General features: G+C 32.3%; 3 protein-coding genes and 1 pseudogene across 3 annotated transcripts; all 4 read right to left on the reverse strand.

The window, feature by feature from the left end:
* Nucleotides 1-1,852: 1,852 nt before the first annotated feature.
* On the reverse strand, nucleotides 1,853-2,593 carry LOC107171812 (ATP-dependent DNA helicase PIF1-like). The gene has a single exon (XM_015522067.2). It carries the CDS (start codon nucleotides 2,591-2,593, stop codon nucleotides 1,853-1,855), a length of 741 nt encoding a protein of 246 aa, XP_015377553.2.
* A 7-nt stretch (nucleotides 2,594-2,600) lies between these two features.
* LOC149063283 (uncharacterized) lies at nucleotides 2,601-3,715 on the reverse strand. Its single transcript, XM_089215600.1, has 2 exons — nucleotides 2,833-3,715; nucleotides 2,601-2,635 (listed from the first exon to the last, which is right to left on the reverse strand). Exons 1-2 carry the CDS (start codon nucleotides 3,713-3,715, stop codon nucleotides 2,601-2,603), a joined length of 918 nt encoding a protein of 305 aa, XP_089071726.1.
* A 155-nt stretch (nucleotides 3,716-3,870) lies between these two features.
* Nucleotides 3,871-4,224, reverse strand: LOC149063284 (uncharacterized). The gene has a single exon (XM_089217588.1). It carries the CDS (start codon nucleotides 4,222-4,224, stop codon nucleotides 3,871-3,873), a length of 354 nt encoding a protein of 117 aa, XP_089073714.1.
* Nucleotides 4,225-4,321: 97 nt separating this feature from the next.
* Nucleotides 4,322-8,852, reverse strand: LOC107171811 (uncharacterized; annotated as a pseudogene).
* Between the last annotated feature and the right edge of the window lie 11,480 nt (nucleotides 8,853-20,332).

The following is a 20,332-nucleotide window of genomic DNA, read 5'->3' on the forward strand; positions in this document are numbered from 1 at the left end:
CAGATCATCCTCACTGCCCGAAGTGACCGGAATTCGAGGTATGATGATATCGTCTAGTGCGTTGTCACCACCAGTGATGTAGTCGTAATTTTTTTAGTGAGTATACGCTTAAATGTGTTTGATATGTAAACGTGGGGGCTTCGCCCCCCCACACCCCCCTATATATCCTTCGTTACTATTATATTTATATTTTAGTTGCATTTGCATACGTATAATATGTATGCTAAAATATGAAAGTAATGTGCTAACTCGAAGCTTATTTTTGTCTGGTTCCATATTTAATGATTAATATAACGGTTAATCAGTCAAATATGTAATAAAAGTTAGAAAAATACAAGACATGCACAAATATGAAATAATTATTGTAACTGGTGGTCTAAGCCGGGCATTGTTGTTCTGTAGTATCTTATCAGTTAGGTACATACTTACATAGTTACATATTATAATACGTTTTCCCACAATGTTTATAATTAACACTATGGCCAGGAGGGCGATTGTAAACTCTCCCGGATTTAGTCCAATACTACCTGAAGGGAACATGTAAACTCTCCAGGGTCTAGTTCAGTACTACTAAGCTAGCTGGGGAGCATGGGGTATTATTCGTGGCTACCATTGAATTGGCTCCCAATTTTGGGTAAATATAAATTCGATCTTTGAATTGGCTCCTTAAATTGTTAAATATTATTTTTTAACCAGGGATTCTCATATTATAGGCGTTTACTTTTACGATGTAAAATCCAAATATATTCAACTTTTTATATATATTATATAGTACTCAATCTGATACAAAAATTATTATAATTATAGACCCCGAAGAATAGTCTAATATAATATTTTTGTTTAACTTATTGATGTTTATGTATAAATTTTATAATGACGCACTTTGCTAAAATACTGACTGTTTTTTTAATTTTTAATTTATATAATATACATAAATTTTATAATGACGCACTTCGGTAAAATATTTTCCGTTTTTTAAATTTTTTAATATAATTTTGTGTAACGATATAAAATATACATAGACCTTATACTTATATACCTTATGAGTATAAGGTCTATGAAAATATATGAATTACGAATTATACGTACTTTAAATTATTAACATATTGGCAATCAATAAATTTTTGAAAAAAAAACGGTAGGGAGCCAATTCAAAGGTACTTAGTAAGGGTAAAATATTGACTAACAAGGGGATCCAATTCAATTGCTCCGTTATTCGTTTTACACAGTTAGAATTGGTTGAGTCATTGAAGTCGATATCGTTTTAAATATTTAAATTAAAAATACTTTAACGGTAATTAAATATTTAAATGACAAATACAGGTTAACACAAGATAAATACAGATTAAATACGGTAATACAATTCATAATAAAAATCATAATCACAATCTCTGCAGTGTAAGGTGTAACTAATTCATAGGGTAGCAATAACATTTTAAATAACTCGGGAGAGTTTGCACATTTCTTTCAGGTAAACATAATATTTACCCGGGAGAGTTTACTAATTTTAAAAATCGGGAGAGTTTACCACCGCCCGGCCAAGATACCAGCGGCTATATTGTATAGGTAATAGATATTAATGTCTAATTACAGTGTAATTCATTCATATATACTAAAATACCTTTAGTATAACAACTGTATAAGCAACTGTTTTCATTAGGGAAACCGTCAAATCGATAAGGTTTGTACATTTAAAAAAAAATTATTTATCAAATTGGTTTATAGAATAAATGCATTTCCATACGCGTATACCCGCGTATCATGTGTTATTCTATAAGTATACGCACTTACAGAAAAACAGAGAAGTGGTTATACGCCGTATACCCGCGTATACGCCCCACTACACCACTGGTCACCACTGGTCACCACCAGACAACATCTTCGCCTTGAAGTTGTTTTGCCTAAGTTCGGTGACCACCAGCCTCGTGCCATTACACAATCGTCTCCTTGAATCGAGATTCCTTAGCAACATAACTATAGCACCGACCCTGAGGGTCAATGTGTACGGTGGTAGTCCATTCAGTTCTAGAGAGTTGAGGAACTCGGTCGGATAGTTGGCGGCCTCGTTGAGGTCGTCGGCCACCACCGTGTCTATGGCATGGTAGGTCCTTTCGACTCCCACAACACGTTGTAACACTTGGTGATTTATTTGACGGCATTCCTCGTTTTTGGGACAAAGAACAATTTTCCGAGCAAAGCCGTCGACGTTAGCCAACGACATTTGCTGCGGGTAAACAAAATCAACAAAATCGTCAATATTACATACCATTTCCCTGGGGATGTTGGCCGTGTCCTGAATACCGTCGACCTCGAGCAGTTGACCGTTGCCGAGCAATAGCAACCAATCCGCGAAGTCCCGGTCGTTGCCGGCGCGCATGTTTTGCGTCAGTTCAAACTTTTCCGTGTTCCTCCACAAAGAGTTTTGTTTGATTGACGCCAGGACGATGGAACTTCTTGTCCCCCTTCTCACGACGGGCAATATCTGCCTGAAGTCACCCGCGAACAGGATCGGTTTACCGCCAAACGGTGTTTGTGATCCCATGACATCCCTGAGCTGAGCATCGACGATCGTGAGCTGTGTTCCCGGCGACATTGGTGATTCATCCCAGACGATGAGTGCCGCCTCGCGTATCCTCTGCGCGCGCAAGGACTGCATGGTGATGTTGGATGTGTCGTCGTCGGTCAGCGTTCCAAACGGCAATCCGAATGTTGAGTGCACAGTCATGCCACCGTCCATTAGCGACGCGGCTATCCCTGTGTATGCCACACACAATACGGATCGTCCTTGATTGCGGAGCGTCCATATGAGGCAACCGTAAAGCGTCGTCTTACCGGTACTTCCGGGTCCGTCGACGTAGAATGTTTTTGCCACGTCTCGGTTGTCGTCGACTGCCGCCATGACGCGGTCAAACACTATTCTCTGTTCGTTGTTCATGTCGGTCACTCGTTGTGCCCAGCGAGCCACCGCGTCTATTACACCGAACAGTTGATCATCCTGTTCCGGTTCCAGTAGACGGACGTCCGGGTTGGGAAAACCGTAATCGCCGAACGTTTTTCCGTGTACCCGAAGAAGGTCTCCAATGGCGTTCAGAGTCGCCGCCCTCGCGCGGTCAACGTCTTGCAAACGGCGATTGAAGTCTTCCATCATGCTCTCCTCGTTGCTCGTGTGCAACCTCAGCGGTTCCGCTGGATGGCAGTGCACCAGTATCATGACGAAGAGATACCGAAGTTGCAGGGGAGTATCCAACGCCGCAGACTCTTCCATGCACGCATGCCATGCGTGGTCGTCTTCTATGAGTCCCAGAGCGATTGCCGCAGCCCCATACGTCTCATGTACGATCCCGTCGACCGTCCTTATGTCTTGGAAAGACTGTGGGCCTCTACGATGAAGCAGCAACAGTCGTAGGTGGAATCGGTGCTGATACATTGGGCTGACGGCATACATGCGAGCCAACGTCTCATTGGCCATCCGTCGTCGCCGCGGCGACCATCTCCTGTTCGCTTGGTTCCAAGTGTAATGTACCGGTATCTCGTGATACAGGTACTGTCTTGCCTCCTCGTCGTTTGTGTTGAGTGTAAAAAACTCCGTTAGTTTCGTACGACGCTGGTTAGCATCGTGTAACCGTTCTTCGGCACGTCCAGGAGCAAAGTACACAGTCTGAAGATCTTCTAGGTGGACCGGTAGTCTAATGATTGTGTGACTTCTCTTGTGCATTTCATACGAAAACAACCGCCATATACCTTCAGGCGGCCCAACGTACCTTGAGTTGACATAGCTGAAATATATAATGGTTATAACACTAATAAAATTAAAAGCTGTATATGATACTATAAACTCTGTGTATGAAAACAATAAATGATTGAATCTGCTTACCTTAACAACTCATCGCCATCATGAATAGCCAAAGTAGCAGCATCGTGTCCCTTGAAGACGTATTTATAAAGGTATTTAACACTCTTAATGGTCGAGCACACCTCGACGTTGATGTGTGCATCATATTTGGCCAGAAGGCATGGATTGTATGGAACGACAAACTCATTACCGACTTCTTCTCGCCTGATAAGGGTCACGCAACCATTATTCGGACGGCGGTACATTGGATAGCCACCGTCAGAGACGCACACCGTCTCATCACTGTATGGTTTCGGATACTTCTTTGAACAACTGTTTTCTACCATACATAGACTGTTGAGGTTTAGTGGTCCACACGGTCCGTGAATCATGTGCGACGTAACGCAGTCAAACAGACGCCGATTAGTCACCGGGTCTGGTAAGGAGGCCCGCACAACATTGTCAACGGCCTCAACATCAAGCAACTTGCTATTCTCCTCGAGGATGATCAGTATGTGCGCGTGCGGCAAACCACGTTTCTGAAATTCAACAGTGTACATATAAGCATTTACATTACCAAAAATTTTATTGACCGTTATGTCACGTATCATCTCCTTGAGTTTAGCGTGGAACACCCTAGCCACCAGGTCAGGTCTGTCGTTTGCTGAAGTGTGTGTCCCTAGGTTCTCCGTGATCTCTCGCCACCTAGGATTGCATGTAAAAGTTATAAACAGGTCAGGCTTACCATATTTTCGCACAATGGCCATAGCGTCATGATAACACTGTTTCATATAGCGAGGACTTCCAACGAACGTCGACGGTAATATGACCCTTCGGCCGACGGCCAAAGGGTCCGGGGCGTCCAAATGGAGCTGTTGGTTGACGTGGTCCACAAGGCCTTGATACGGTTCTGCAAGGAGTGTACCCTGATTCTTACGAATGTAATTCAGATTGTTCGATTCCATCCGAACATACAGATTGCACACGTACTGCTGTAACAAAAAAAACACCTCTGTGTAATATACTAAACTGGACATTACGCAAGTCGTTGTTTTCCTGGTATCGAATAGCCATTCGATAACAACCATACTCTCGGATAGTGTTCCGTACGCGAACTGCATTGACACGGTTTCCCACTTGCCTCATGTTGATAGCCAGCCGGCTTCACCGTATGGAAACAACACTGGATCTAGCATAGGATCAGCATGAGATGAGTTCGCAGATAATGTCTGCATCCGATGTTGAGGGTCTATTGGATTCCTGTCGTAGAATACCAGATTGATGTCTCTCGGTGGTCGCCCATCATCACTGTAGGAGGGGCCTTAGTCCTACACACTAGGAAACTCACAAGCCAATTATTAAAACACAATTAGATATTTATTAAACATGAACATTATAATTATTATTAACAATTTATAAAAAGACAGCGAAACGGCCGAAACGTAGTAAATAATAATCACGCGAACGAGTGCAAGGCGGACGACTCGTCCGCTAGCGCTCGCACGACAACGACGACGACTGTGGACGAGTGTGTAGTGTCCACTCGCGCACACACACTACTGCACAGTCGTTTAACGTCGGACTGTAGGCCGACGGCACAAACAAAATATCTTATCTATGTTATCATACTACATCACCGACGAACACGGCCGCAATTTCATCTGCGGTAGGTAGACCATATCGCCATTGGTCTCTGGCTGCATCAGAAACAAAATGCATAGTGACTGGCCTCGGTGTCACTGCGGGATCATTTCTAGCCCGGGCTTGTTCATCCGAAAACAACTGACTCATGTTCCTAAAAATATATTTTTAAGTTTATTAAAGTTTATTACTAAAGCAAATTCCACATACCAAAGCAGGGAGGAGAAAATTAATATATAGATACATAATAGCTATATACTTTGTTTTGTATAATATGGTATTACAGTAGTGTTTAATATTAAGTATATACCTAGAAGTATACAGAACCACATACAACAGAATGCAGTTGGAATATTATTAAAATGAATAGTGCAAAATAATTCAACACTTTGTTCTATGCATGAAATTCTGCGTCCAAATGGATTAAGAATTAAATTTAGTGATGCATATGTAGGTTTAAAAACAGTTTGTAAAAATCATTAATAAGTGTATATTTGTACACTGCAGAGAATTTTATAACTGTTGGAAAACAATGTGAAAAATGTTTATTAATGTATTTATGTTATGTGAGAAGAATAAACAAAAAATTGAATTATTGTCACTGACATGATGGTCTAAGAAAATTACATATGAATAATAAACCCAGACTTAGGCCTGGCGCTGTAGTTATAATAGTAACTTAAGTCAGGTAGTTTAAAATTCTTGGAGTGCTACTTGGAAATTATTTTATTTTTCTAAAATATAATTATTTTACCAAATTGTGATTAACATTACACAAATATGAATTTAAAATGAAATAAATGTTAGTGAGCACTTGTGTATATAAAAAGTCTGTACAAATTATTAATTATACCTAATAACCACATCGAAATAATGAAATTGAATCAGCTTATGAGTAAAAAAAAAATTAATAATTTGTCGAATTAACTGTAATGTGTTAGAAATATAAAAATATAAGTAATGTGTTAAAGTTATGAACTCTAAGGCGGAATAATGATTGTAGATCACTTTTAATGTGATGAGTCAATTTCAAATAATTTAATAAATTTAATGACTTACTGAAATGCTTGGGCGTGTGGATTGTTATCTCTAAAAACTTGGTCTAGATCAACAATCAGTTCCTCTAACAGACGACCTGGATTCTGTTTTAGGCGAGCCAGGTTTGCTTGCGCAGAACTCACGAAATACAATTCACAATATTTCGGTTGCCTGTCTACGTTTGCAGCATCATCATTGTTAGTCCTGTAATACATCTGTCCATGAGCGTAGAATACCCTCGGGCCACGACCTGGTAGACGTCTGGGGTTGAAGTCACTGGAAAACGCAGCGAATGCCAAACAGCTGTTGTACCGACGGATTTCAGCTCTAAAGCTCTTAGCTTCCCTTGAATCAAAAGTAAACAAATTCATTAGAAACATTGGTGCGGGTTTCAACATTTGGTGACCTGTAACAGTCATTTGAACGTTGTTACAACATGTAGAAAAATGGCCAGCTATGGTTCGCTCGCACTCAAAGTGACGGGCTTGACAATGCCTACAGACAGCATTTAACATGCCAACGTAATGCTGTTCTGGAAGTTGGTGTTGAACTCCTGCAGGATGGTACACGTAGCCTAGGCTGATTGACAGGTACACCCAGGGGAATTGGTTCAAACTGAAATTATAAAATCATAAAATTGTAACAAATTTTATTTTTCATCTATATTAAAATAAAGAAATATTCACTGACCTCTTCATCAACGGCAGTTGCTGCTTTAGGTAAAGTTGTATTAAATAAAATAGTCTGGAAGGTTCCGCATATTACTGTTGATGACGAAGAAAGGTTAAAGTTATTGAAACTTGTAGAAAAAGAAAAAAGTTTGTTTATTCCTTTTAGATCTTTCGAAACTTTTGAATATCCTGAACTCGGAACTACTAAAAAAGTAGTATGGAACTTGAAAACCGCTTCAAAATTAGAAAAACCACGATTTATTATAATTGGATTACAAAAAGGTCGTAAAAATACAATAACAAAAGATTGTAGTATATTCGACCATTGTAATTTAAGACGTTAAATTTAACGTTAGAGTATATCTTAATTCTATAGCATATCCGTATGATAATTTGAATTTATTTTTCGAAAAATAATTTTACCTTATTATATGATATGTATACATCGTTTCAAGAATCGTATTATAAAAAAAGTATACGGAACCCTATATTGAGTCCATCTACTTATTGAGATTTTTTCGTTACACGGTAGACGTATGTAGAAATGTTCGCTTGAACTAATGAAATCTCCCTGTAAAAAAGGTGCTCAGAACATACAAATACATACTACTTTCGTACATAATGTTAAGTGTGTAGACGTGTAGTACATATATATATATATATATACTCAGGTATCATGTAACATATTATAATTGTTACATTACCCCCTCCCTTAAAAAAAATGAAAAATATGGTGAAGGTGGACTGTTAATTGAAGTTTACGTGATTTTTCCATGTTTTTTTTACATTTTTATACATAAATATACATTATCAAATTTAATTGGTTTTTTAATTTCTAATATTTATAACTTTATGATTGATCTAATAGCTCAGTCGGTTTTAATATCTGTGGATTTATCTGTTCTCTGTGGGCTGTTATTACTGTGTTTAATAAAATTGAAGTTTCTTTTGAAAACTGATTGATAAGCTCATTGTATATTGATTCATATTTAATTCCCCTTTTCCCTCTCATTTCCCTCAATTGCAATATTAGCAAACGTCTATTATTTAAAAGTATTATTATTATTGAAAAAAGCTTAATATTATTATTATTATTCGCGCTCCATATTTTATACTATTCACATGCTTAGATGGTTAGGTTAGGTTAGGAGCTGCGTAATTTTTATTATTATATTATTAGTCGGATGTGATCAAAAGACACATCCTGACGTATTATTGCTTAGCGTCACTGCGAATGTTGTTCTTTTATTATTTTCCAAATATTATTCTTATTATTTGTCTACCTGCCATGTGCCCCATATTATACTATATTATTGCCAAAACCATTACTGTAAAACCATTATATTATTAAAATCAACTGGTAGTATTATGTTGCAATTATTATTCTTTAAAATGAAATCTTTATTATTTAAATGTATTCTGTTAAAGTATATATTATTCTTTATTACCGTAATCCAGGCCATGTTTTAAATTATTTATTCGGGGTACCCTATGTCATTATATTATAAATCTTCGACATTCATTTGTCGATGCGTGTATCAAAACCTGTCAGTTCAACCGACGTAAGTCTCACGACTTACCACGCGGTAAGGCTGGCAGATCACGGTTTCAATGCCCCTTGGAACCTTGGGTGGTTTGTGGGGTGTAAAAAACCCCACATTCTCACACATGGAGACTCCGGAGAGATATATGGGTTCCCTGAAAATCCCCTTTTAATATTTAAAATATCTCTATAAAAAATGGTAAAATTATTATAAAGATGGCAACTTATTATTTTATTAAAAATGCAAATTTATTATTTTACACGTGGATGTGAATTATTATTTTAAATGGTAAAATTATTATGTAACACGTGAATTATTTTTTATTATTATGGCAAAACACATGGCATGGTGAACTATTATCCATTTCAATCTTATAAAATATTATTGTCCTATACGAAAAAAACATTTGATATTATTCTCCATAAGTCCCTCCATATTATTAATCCCCAAACCCCAAATTTTTTTATTAATTATATTATTACAATGTGACTTTCATGTTCTCCTCTTGTAAGAGATCATTTTATTATTATTATTTTGTTATTACTGTGTTTAATAAAATTGAAGTTTCTTTTGAAAACTGATTGATAAGCTCATTGTACATTGATTTATATAACATAATATATTCTTTTATATTTACTATCTTTAATTCTTCCTTTTGACTATATACTTCGAAGTTTATTTTATTTATATAGTCATACAAATTATTTTTAATTTTATCAAAATCTGACGAAATTGTTGTCATTGAATCAAGAGTACTTTCAAAAATTTTTATTTGATCTTTTTGAATTAAAGGTGTTTTTAATTGTTTTTCTTCCCAAAGTCTAATTTTATTATATTTTTTATCGATATTTAAATATTGTTGTAGAACGTCTCTTTCCTCATTAATTTTTTTAATAATACTGCGCTAATTTTTTTTTCAATTTATACATATATCATTAATGTCTGTTGATTTATTTTCAAAATTTAGGCAAATTAGTTTAAATCTGTTAAAATATATATTTATGAACTCATAACTATTTTTGTAATTCGAAATATTATAAAACGTCAAAAAATTCCATTGAAAAATAGTTATGTGTAGGTAGTGGGGGTATATTTTCGAAATAAATACCTGGCTTGGTGGTGAATTGTTCGTTTTCAAAAGAATTTGGATTTCCCTTAGTTAACTCAAATGCCATAAATGTAATTATTGTTAATTTCGTGTTAATTGTTTTAACTTTTTCTGGTCGGTAAATTATACTTATCCGTAACAAAGAATCTCCTATCGTCGGTCGTTTTTTTTCCAGTATATTATAGCGGTATTTAATACGTTATTATCTGTGTTTTTGTGTTTAGAGATTATTGTTAAATTTTTATTAAATTGGTCTGCTAAATATGCCAAGTCATTTTCTGTCATATAATATCCCGATCTCGTATTTGGTATATTAATTTTTCTCAGTATTTCTATTGTGGATACCTTTAGCCCTTCTTCTCTCAAACATGTGTGTGTGTTAATATTATTGTATTGAACAGCAGTTAATCGTACATAATGTTAAGTGTGTAGACGTGTAGTACATATATATATATATATATACTCAGGTATCATGTAACATATTATAATTGTTACAGTAATAAATATAAATACGTTATAATACTATTAGCTAGTTATTGATTTATCTATGATATACATTTTTTTTTTTTAAACACACCCCATTCTGAAACCCTACGCACGGGCCTGATATGAACAACCACGTCGTAGGATTTACATAGGTGGTAATGTTAAACACTCAGTACATGTAATTAAATAAGTCTAGACTAATACAATTATTTTTTTGTTTTTATATTACAACTGTAGTAAAATAACAAGCTGATTCACTAAAAAATATACATGTTTGTATTGATAGGAAATATGTTAATAATTGCTAAGCATGAAATTATATGAAATGAAAGATTGTTTACACAGTTACTATGTAATGCAAAAGTAAATATAAATTTTAAACTAAAAAATAAAAAAATAAATTTCTGTTTTTAGTAATAAAAATATTATACTTGTAATTTTCCAAGATATTATTATAGATCTCTCTATCATATGTAAGTATTCTATTTTTTTGTTTATCTATTTTAAATATTTTATTTTTATTTTTTAGATTTTAGGAGTAGGTATTTAATATTATATGCCTAATTTAGCCTGTTGAACAATGGATAATTTAAAGCATAATGACACTAGCTACAATTCGAATATATGTGACAACGTGGATAATTTTACTTTGGAAACTTGTTTAAGATTAACGGAAGGGCGTAAAAGTATGTTGCAAAGGAATGTTTCCAATTATAACCGACTTAAAGTTGAGATTAGGAGTATACATATGGAATTGGAAGATCTTCAGCAAGCGACAGCTGATATAAAGAAATATTATGATCAGTCTTACAATGATATCAATCAAGACTTAGAAGCAAATTCATTGAAGTATAATGAAGTATTGAATAGAATATATGTGTTAGAACGTATTAACCAAGAATTAAAGTATAATATAGGATATAACATGGATAAAAAAAAACAGATGATTGAAAAATATAAGAAATTAGAACTTATCTGTACAGAAACGTCAAAAGACAACAATAAACATAAAGTTAAAATTCATAGCGAAAAAGTAATATATACAATACATTAATACAACATAATTGACACATAATATTGCTATTTTGTTGTATTGTTAACGTTAAACATATTGTATATTCTAACCCTAGATTTAGAATAGGTAAAACATCGTTTACCATTCTCGAGTTAACTTTTAATTTTAATATCCTAATATTACTAACCGTGCATTTTTTTAAGTTAAATTAAATTTTTTATTTGTATTACATAGGTAACCACACTGAGAACCTAGTTTTCAGGTTTTAACTTATATATCCAGTATAATATACATCGGGATTTTATTTAAAATTTAAAATTAAGACACTTATGTACTATAATTTAAGAAATTAACTAGGTAAACTATAAAAGGTTCATAGAGATAATATAATTTAAATATATTTGCATGAAATTTACATATAAAATATTATAAAATTGTATCTGACTATGATTGATTATATTAAAAACGCCGCGATAAATTAGTTTCACAATCTAATCTAAAGCTCTTAAATTGACATATTATCCAATGTGGTTTCTGTGACTCAGGAAACTGCAAATTTGCTAAAACAGCAACTATGTGATATGGAGGACATGGTAGTTTGTAAATCAACGGAAGAGAACAAGTTGCGTAGCATCTTAACGGACAAAGAGACAGCATTACATTTCGATAACAAAAGGCTAATTGAACAGCAGCGTCAAAATTATATCAGTAATCGAATCCTCAAGTCACTGACGACTGAATGCCAGGACAGAAAAGCGGAACTGGTGGCGTTGAAAAAAGCAACTCTGGATCAAATGACCCGGACAGAACAGTGTTTAGTTGTTGTTTGCCAGGATCTGGCCACCGTAAGTGCCAAAGCAGCTAATTGGAAGAACAAAGCCGAACAATCGATCCAAATGTTCAATGAATTGAAAGCGTACAGTGAAGCAGAAATGTGTGGTTTATGGTCCATAATAGAGGAAACTTTAAGCGTTCGAGATCAACTTATTGAGCAACAGTTGGACATATCAAGCCAACTTGAAGAAACAATAGCCGATAATCAACGGTTGATGGCTGATGTTAAAACTGTGGTTGATCGGAAAGCTGGTCTAGTGACCGAAATTGAACGGCTAAAACAGAAACTAGGCTGTGACCGATTCGCGCTGGTGGTACAGCGGACAAAGTGCAATGCCGATGCTGTTTTGCATGAGGACTATATGACAGTCATGTGGCACACACTTACGTCAATTGAAAATAAAGTAGTGGTGTTGAGGCAGGTGTGCAAAGACCGTGAATCAGCAATCAGCGTTGTACATAGAAAACTCGATGCCAGTTGTTCAATCGGGTGATAGTGATGGTTAGTACGCGAAGTGTACGATCAGTGGTATTATGTAATTTACGTCATCAGTAGCTGGTGCAGATAGCTAGTTTCACTGCTTATTTCAACTTTGACGGATAGACGTAACACAATTTTAGTAACAAAATAAAACAAATAAATTATGAAATCTATTGTTACTATATTTAACTACCTATTTAATTTAAATAATATTGTTAAAATACATACGGAGGTATATTTCTGTAGCGTCCCAACATACAAGAGGACGAACGACTGGTGTTGAGGTAGATGGATTGAGTGAAATAAGTATAACAACTTGATTTGTGATTATTTATTAGATATTTATTTGATTGAGATGTGAATAAAACACAATTATTGAACAAGAATGATTTAATTGAAAAATAATTCTAAGTCCAAATGATTAATTTAGAATGTTGACTGGTGTGGAGGTGCTTGCACTGCAGTGTTGTCAGGTCAAAAATATAAGTTTCACCAGATATCATTTTGAAAAATCACCAGAATTCACCAAAAAATTAACCTCAATACTAAATTATAAGATAATGATAACAATTTGATAAATATTGAAATTTAAAATATATAAAATAAGTATAAAGTAATAACAACAAATTAACAAAACTATTTAATATTTATTATAATTTATAGTGGTAGTGTACTAGTGTGGTACCTATGGTATAATAAATTATATACATTTTGTATTATAGACAATAGAATAATATTAATTAATTTATAGTGAAAAGAAAAAAATCAGAATATCAGACATCGGTACATAACTCTTTGCCATTATTTTATAAAAACAATAACACAATAATTTTTTACACATTTTATAATAATACAATAATAATATACAAATGTCAAAAGGTAATGTAATTTATATTTTATACAATATTGTTTTAGTCATGATTAAGTCATACACCGGATACATAATACATAGCATTATTATGCTTCAATAATAAACTTTCAGATATATCATAATCATAACAATTCTGATTTGTTATTTTGTTTATAAATTGTTTGGTGTGTAATAATCCACTTAAAGTTTCCGTCGATAACCTGTTTCTCGTTTTGGTTTTGTTCAGGTTGATCACACTAAATATCCTTACCACGCATGCACTACTATGTGGAACGCTCAATAACAATTTAACAAAATTGTACAATTTGGGAAAAAGTAATTTATCATCACCCCTTTTAACTTTTAAATTGTTTTCCCAAAAAGATACATAATCATCAATAATCAATATGTTTTTATCATTTAAATATGATTTTAGCCACAATTTTGAAATAGTCGCCATTCTCTGTTCAATTAATTGAGATTGTTAACAAATGATCCAAAGTAATTTGCTACGGGACCCAACGATTGTACTTTGGAAATATTGCTTGGATCAAGAAAAGTTAATTCTTTCAACGCTTGGACTTCACTACTGTTAAATGGAAACCGTTGATGGAATTGCTTAAGCAATTCACAATAAAAAATCTAAACAGTTGGTTTAAAATAATTTTTTATCACTGTCACTTAAAATATTTTTTTGAAAAGCTATTGCCACTTTTGGACCAAAATATAAAGAATCTGCTGGTAAAAAATGTTTAGGGTTACGAAATTGTAATTTTGAAATTTCAATTGAATTAATTATATCTGGTTTAATGTTACATGTTAGAACAAATTTGTATGCAGATTCCATTCGTGAATATAATAAAAATAACTTTGGGTTTTGTGATTGATATTCTTTGTTTAAATCAATTATAACAGGAAATATAAAATGGAGAAATTCTAAATAAAGCTCATTTACTGGATTGTTTAGTTGAAAATATATTTGCTTAGCCTTATCATGGTTCAATGTGTCATTTTCAAAATCTTGAAGCCTGAAATATGATTATAATGCTTCATATTGTTCTAGCACTTGACAAACTACTGCTTTCAACGACAACCATCTCGTTTGTGACTGCTGCAGCATTTTGTGAGGTTTCAAGTCATGGAATTTCTGGAATTCTTGAAATTCTTTTTGCCTTTTATAACTTTGGTTCATGAAGTTATAAATATTTCTAACTAATTGTTCTACTTTATCTGGAAGTTTTAGGCATGCATAGTTACACAATGTGCAAGAGAATGGCAGATACATTTTATAACAAAATATTAGGGATATCTTTGACCAGTAATGTCTTCAGAGAATTTTTGTTTCCCATCATTGCGTTAGCCCCATCGGACGCGAAACCAATCAAATTTTTAATGTACGGTACTTGGTACTCTGTAAAAAAATGTTTTATAGCATCATACATACTCTGCGCAATAGCGATGTGAAGTGGAATGAATTAGTTGTAAAAAATAATCTTTCACCTTCCATTCATAATTTATTCGAACAACAAGTGCCAAATGCCACTGCTCCTAGTTGATGAGTCTACTGATGTCAACTAGGAGCAGTGGCGTAGCTAGTGGGGGGCATAGGGGCCATGCCCCCCCCCCATCGGCCGTGTTGTTTTAGAATTACGTCCATAGAGTATAAAAGAAGTCTAGGCAATATTTCAGTTGAAACTTGATACCATTATGATAACACATAGATGATAATAAATTATATAATGTAAATGTAAGCAAACAACAAACCGTTTATTGTAGAGAAATCATTCATAACAACACTCCTAGACCACCAGGTAATCATTTACAACATCAACACTAAACCACCAGAGATCGGCTACCAGACAGAGTGTCGCTTCTATATTCAGTGTATTATTCTGTGGTCTATGCGATCAGCAGTGAATTTTATATATGTTTCTTGCGGTAACCGACCGCGCTCCATACATATTATCTATGCCACGCTCGCGATTCCCAACCCCCCCACCCACCACGAGCGCCAGCTTACCACGCTGCCGGCATGTTACGGATAGCTCGTACTCTAATCTCTAGTATAGACGTATAGTTTACGACTTCGACAAAATCAATTGTAACATTCTCATCTTTTTATAGCTTCCTATAGCTTTACGCGTTTGCCGCTTAGTTTTAAGATTGTCATTCTCGACTTCTCGTTACCCGAACGTATCTAAATTGTTGTAATTTTTGCTATAATCCTACAACACTGGCTACAAAAGCGTTGATAAAATATTTACAAAAAAATCAAAAATCGAAATATTTTTTAAGTAATCGCTGTTGGCGTATTTTAAGCAGTCCAAGTGCCCACCCTTTGCAGCGTTAGCGCACGTTGTTGCGTACCAAGCACAACCGTTTTCGCGAGCGTATGCCAGGCACTATATACATCTAATATTGTACATCGTGAATATTAAAAAAAAAGGTTAACTACCAACTAGACGATCACGGCGGTACAACAAAAGCTCTGCCTAGTACAACTTTGGTTTCTTACATTTAATTAAATTAGGATTACTTAGTATTTATGTATAATCTCATTAATTGTCAGTGGATTAGGGCTATTGGCGATACCACTTAAAAAAAAACGCACCACATGCAATGGCCCCACACCAGGGCGGTGTGGAACGATTGCAAAAAACTTGTACACTGCCAATTTGGAAAATATATGCGCCAGGACCCTTGTAGAGTAAACAAAAACAGGTATGAATACAAAATTGCTTGCATTTGTTTGTGTTTCATGTAATTAATGCATAATTCTTGCATATATACTTAACTGAATATATTTAATGTAATTTATTACATTTACCATGGTAAAACATTACATTTAGATTTAGAGGATAATCCTAGTGTAACACATCCAGGTCTGCATACAAATTCATTTAAAACATTGCATTACTACATGTTTGTGTTACATGTAATTAATGCATATTTCTTGCATATATACTTATCATATATATTTTAATTCATTTTTGTAATTTTAGTTTCAAAAGAACGTAATAAAACAGTGATGATATTCTTCAATGTCAGAAGATACCTCAATACTTACCTTTACTTGTTCTTATTACAGTGGTGCTGAAGTCGAGCTGTTGGTGGTGCAGGATTAAACTTATATTGAAGACTTCTCAATTGAAAGTATGAAACATAGTTAAAGTATAATGATGTCAATTGTATAAATTATAAAGTTATATAAATATCATAAAAATCAATAACACGTGTCACAAAAAATAATACAATAATTAATATAAATGTCAATAAAAAAAATATAACAATGTCAATCCATATGCAGTCAATTGTATAAATTATAAAATTATATAAATGTCATAAAAATCAATAACACGTGTCACATAAAAATAATAAAAAATGCAAATGATTAACATATATAGTTAATCTGAAAATTATAAATGTATATATATATATATATATATAAAAATAATATAATAATTAATAAAAATGTAAAAAAAAATTATAAAGATGATAAACCATATACGGACAACTGATGGTCCAAAAATAAATCAAATGTGGTGCTGAAATTATAATTAAGAAATTATTTTATTAAATAAAAAATAAATAATTATAAATATGTTACTTACAGTCCATAGAATAATTGAGGGTTTATTATTTTAATTGTTGGGGGAGGTTGTTTGGTTTCTATTGTTTTTTTGTGCCATATAGATTTGTTTCGATTTTCGTGTATTATATCTTCTAAGCCATATTTGATTGTATTATATAATTCTTTTATTTTTAATGAATATAAATTAATTATTTTGTCCGATGTAGTGTTAAAATTCACCATAATTAAATTGTTCATTGCATGCTCTATTATTTTAATTTTATATATCATTGTGTTTTCAACTTTGTTTGTTTTAGGTAAATTATAATCATTAGGGTAACAATTAATATTTAAGTTGAACATTCTTGTATTCATCTAGGATAAGAATGTTATTATTAGTATTATTATTATTAAGAGGATGTCAGACTCGATTATGTACAATTTGCTTTATCATACACATAGAAAACATAAGCGATTGAGACATCCTCTTAAATATATCATAAACACTGTGATGGATATATATATTTACCTTATATATATGCGCATATACTTGCATTTGCTCCTTGGTTAAACTATAAAAATTGCTAATAATGCAATCTCTCATCCTTAATTCTTTATCATATATAATAGATTTAACTTTGGGGTTAGCGACATTAACATTATATATATATGCTGAGTGGTCATACCATTTATATCTTAACAATATATTTTGTTCTATCAATTTATCTAATGTGTTACTGATGAATATTTTACAATTGTTATATGTGTCATTGTTTTGTATAATATTCATAACTAACACGAATGATTCACATATATATTTAACCTGAAAATTTTGAATATTATTACATTTAAATAATAAATAATGATATTATATTGTTAAAAATGATGAGTTATTACTGTAGCGTTACGCAGTGCTGTATTTGTTACATAAACATACACAAAGTTTGTTAGCATGACATCTGTCTAATCCAGTAATTCTGATTTGATTTTTGGTGTATATATATCAAATATTTTGTTTTGTATTACCAATTGTTTATTTTTTTTAAATATACTGTAAAAATTTTTAATGTAAATATACTGTAAATAATTGTTTATTAAATGTTCTTGTACTTACGAATTAACTTTAAAATTTGTATCTAAATTTAAGTTCCGGTGAAAATATTTAAAATTTGTCTTAAATTCATAAAATTTACATTTTATAATACTGTAATATATATACCCATTGTCAACATAGACAGTTTTCTTGTATAGATTAAATATATTTAAAAATTTTGCTATACATTGTAATTTGCAACACTCAATATATAAAATAAATATTTTTTTTAAATTGTTTATACAATTGACTATACCACATCTGTAAATATTTGAATTATTATAATAATTGTTAAATACCTAATGTTAAATACTAAATGCTTAATACTCACGAATCTCTGTACATAACCATATTTAAATTTGAAATATTTGTAATATTTAATACAAACTTAATCATATTTATATAATCTACTGCATCTTTTATTTTGTTTTCTTTAATATATGACAAACAATTGTATGGTACCGTATTATTTTGAAATTGATCTATTAAAGTATTAATGCAATTTGATGTCGGATAAAAAATTTTTATTTTGTCGTCCCATTTTATATCCTTGCTATCACTATAGTTTTTTAATAAATTAATACATTGTTAATGTTAAGTTGATTGTGTAATGTATTGTTGGTATATAGTATAGCTTACTTATTTGTTAGTTCATATAATTTTATTAAATTTTTGAATTGTTTACTATTTATTTTCTGGACTGTCCTTTTATATGCAATTTTTTTAATTGTTTGACTCTTTTTTTGGTATTTAGGATGGCCATCTACAAAATTTTTGGCTAAAACATTGGTGTCATTTGTATTATCATGATCAGTAATGTGATTGAACAATTCATCATTCTCATTCGTCAGTTCGAGGGTTGACACATTACCATTGTGAATATTTATTTGGAGTATACAACCATTCTCCAAGTATTTGGGTACGTCTGTTTTATAGTGACCATAACTATTTAATATAATATTTAGTTGGTCTGTTGTCAAATGTTCATTATCCGTTTTATTATGTAATAACCTGTGCCCCAACATTATTGCCCCTGCTATATTTTTATTTGTTTCCTGTGAATGTGTACAAAAATTAATGTTATTGGAAAAAAAATATATATATACTCTATTTATACTTACATTTTTGAAAACATATTTCTTTTTTTTTTTTTGTGATCACAACAGACGAGGGTAATGCACATTTAATGGTCACAAAATTGTCTTCCGGATAATCATTAAATGGCTCACGGGGTTGCTCTAATATATATTATTATACAAAAATATATTAATTTATAATATTTGTAATTATTGTTGCACAGATTATTAATATTTAAATATTTTTTTTATTTTTTTTTAAAAATTTTAAAAATTTTAATTATTTAAGTTAAATTATTAAATATGTTTTATATATTTAAATTTAAATATTTAAATAAATTTATATATTAGATAAAATTTGTAATTAGTGATGTATAGATTGCAAATTGTCTTTTTTAATAAAAAAAAAAAAAAATTTATAATATTATAAAAAAAATAATGACTCACCAATGAAATCAGAAAATTGTATATAATCAAACACATTTCTATATGTATAGTATTCAATTATGTTTCGTTTTGATAAACCTACCATAATTAATGTTCTCTTTTTGAACATAATATAAGTTTAAATTAAATTTAAATAAATTAAAAATAAATAAAAATTTAATTTAAATCAATTAAAAAAGAATACAAATTTAATTTAAAAATATTATTAGACAAAATGGGACTTCTCAAAACTCAGACGGTGGACAACATAGATTTGGATAGTGGATCAGTAAGATTTTCAATTATATTTCGACAAGCAAACAATTTATCATCTATTGATGCGATAACAAGTGCGGGGGACGGAAAATTACGTTTATATATAGTGGTGGCTAAAAGTATCATTCAACCGTAGTAATCCTGCACCGATATACCGTTTTCTGGACAACTCGACCTCACCACAACTTTATGCAAATTGTAAGTATCCAAAATGCATTTCCCAAAAAGGGGACATCCTAACGAAGCCAGGGATGTGCTTGGCTAAGTCGTAGTACAATATTTCGATTTTTAATGAATTATAAACCGATTCGTTTCTACCGGAGTAGTGCAAATTACGTTCGCCGGCACTTATAATATGAAATAAAATTACTAAAAATCCAAATTTTGTAC

The sequence above is a fragment of the Diuraphis noxia genome, unplaced genomic scaffold (assembly GCF_037042655.1).
Source record: "Diuraphis noxia isolate RWA-SAM2 unplaced genomic scaffold, SU_Dnox_SAM2 contig0001, whole genome shotgun sequence".
In the NCBI taxonomy this organism is placed as follows: domain Eukaryota; kingdom Metazoa; phylum Arthropoda; class Insecta; order Hemiptera; family Aphididae; genus Diuraphis; species Diuraphis noxia.

What these genes read in the sequence shown, in the direction of transcription:
- LOC149063284 (XM_089217588.1), bottom strand. Translation starts at nt 4,224, where the DNA reads ATGATTCACGGACCGTGTGGACCACTAAACCTCAACAGTCTATGTATG.
- LOC107171812 (XM_015522067.2), bottom strand. Translation starts at nt 2,593, where the DNA reads ATGTCGCCGGGAACACAGCTCACGATCGTCGATGCTCAGCTCAGGGAT.
- LOC149063283 (XM_089215600.1), bottom strand. Translation starts at nt 3,715, where the DNA reads ATGCACAAGAGAAGTCACACAATCATTAGACTACCGGTCCACCTAGAA. An exon ending in CGACGGACCCGGAAGTACCG is followed by an intron (nt 2,636 to 2,832) that starts GTAAGACGACGC and finishes TTGCGCGCGCAG; the next exon opens with AGGATACGCGAGGCGGCACT.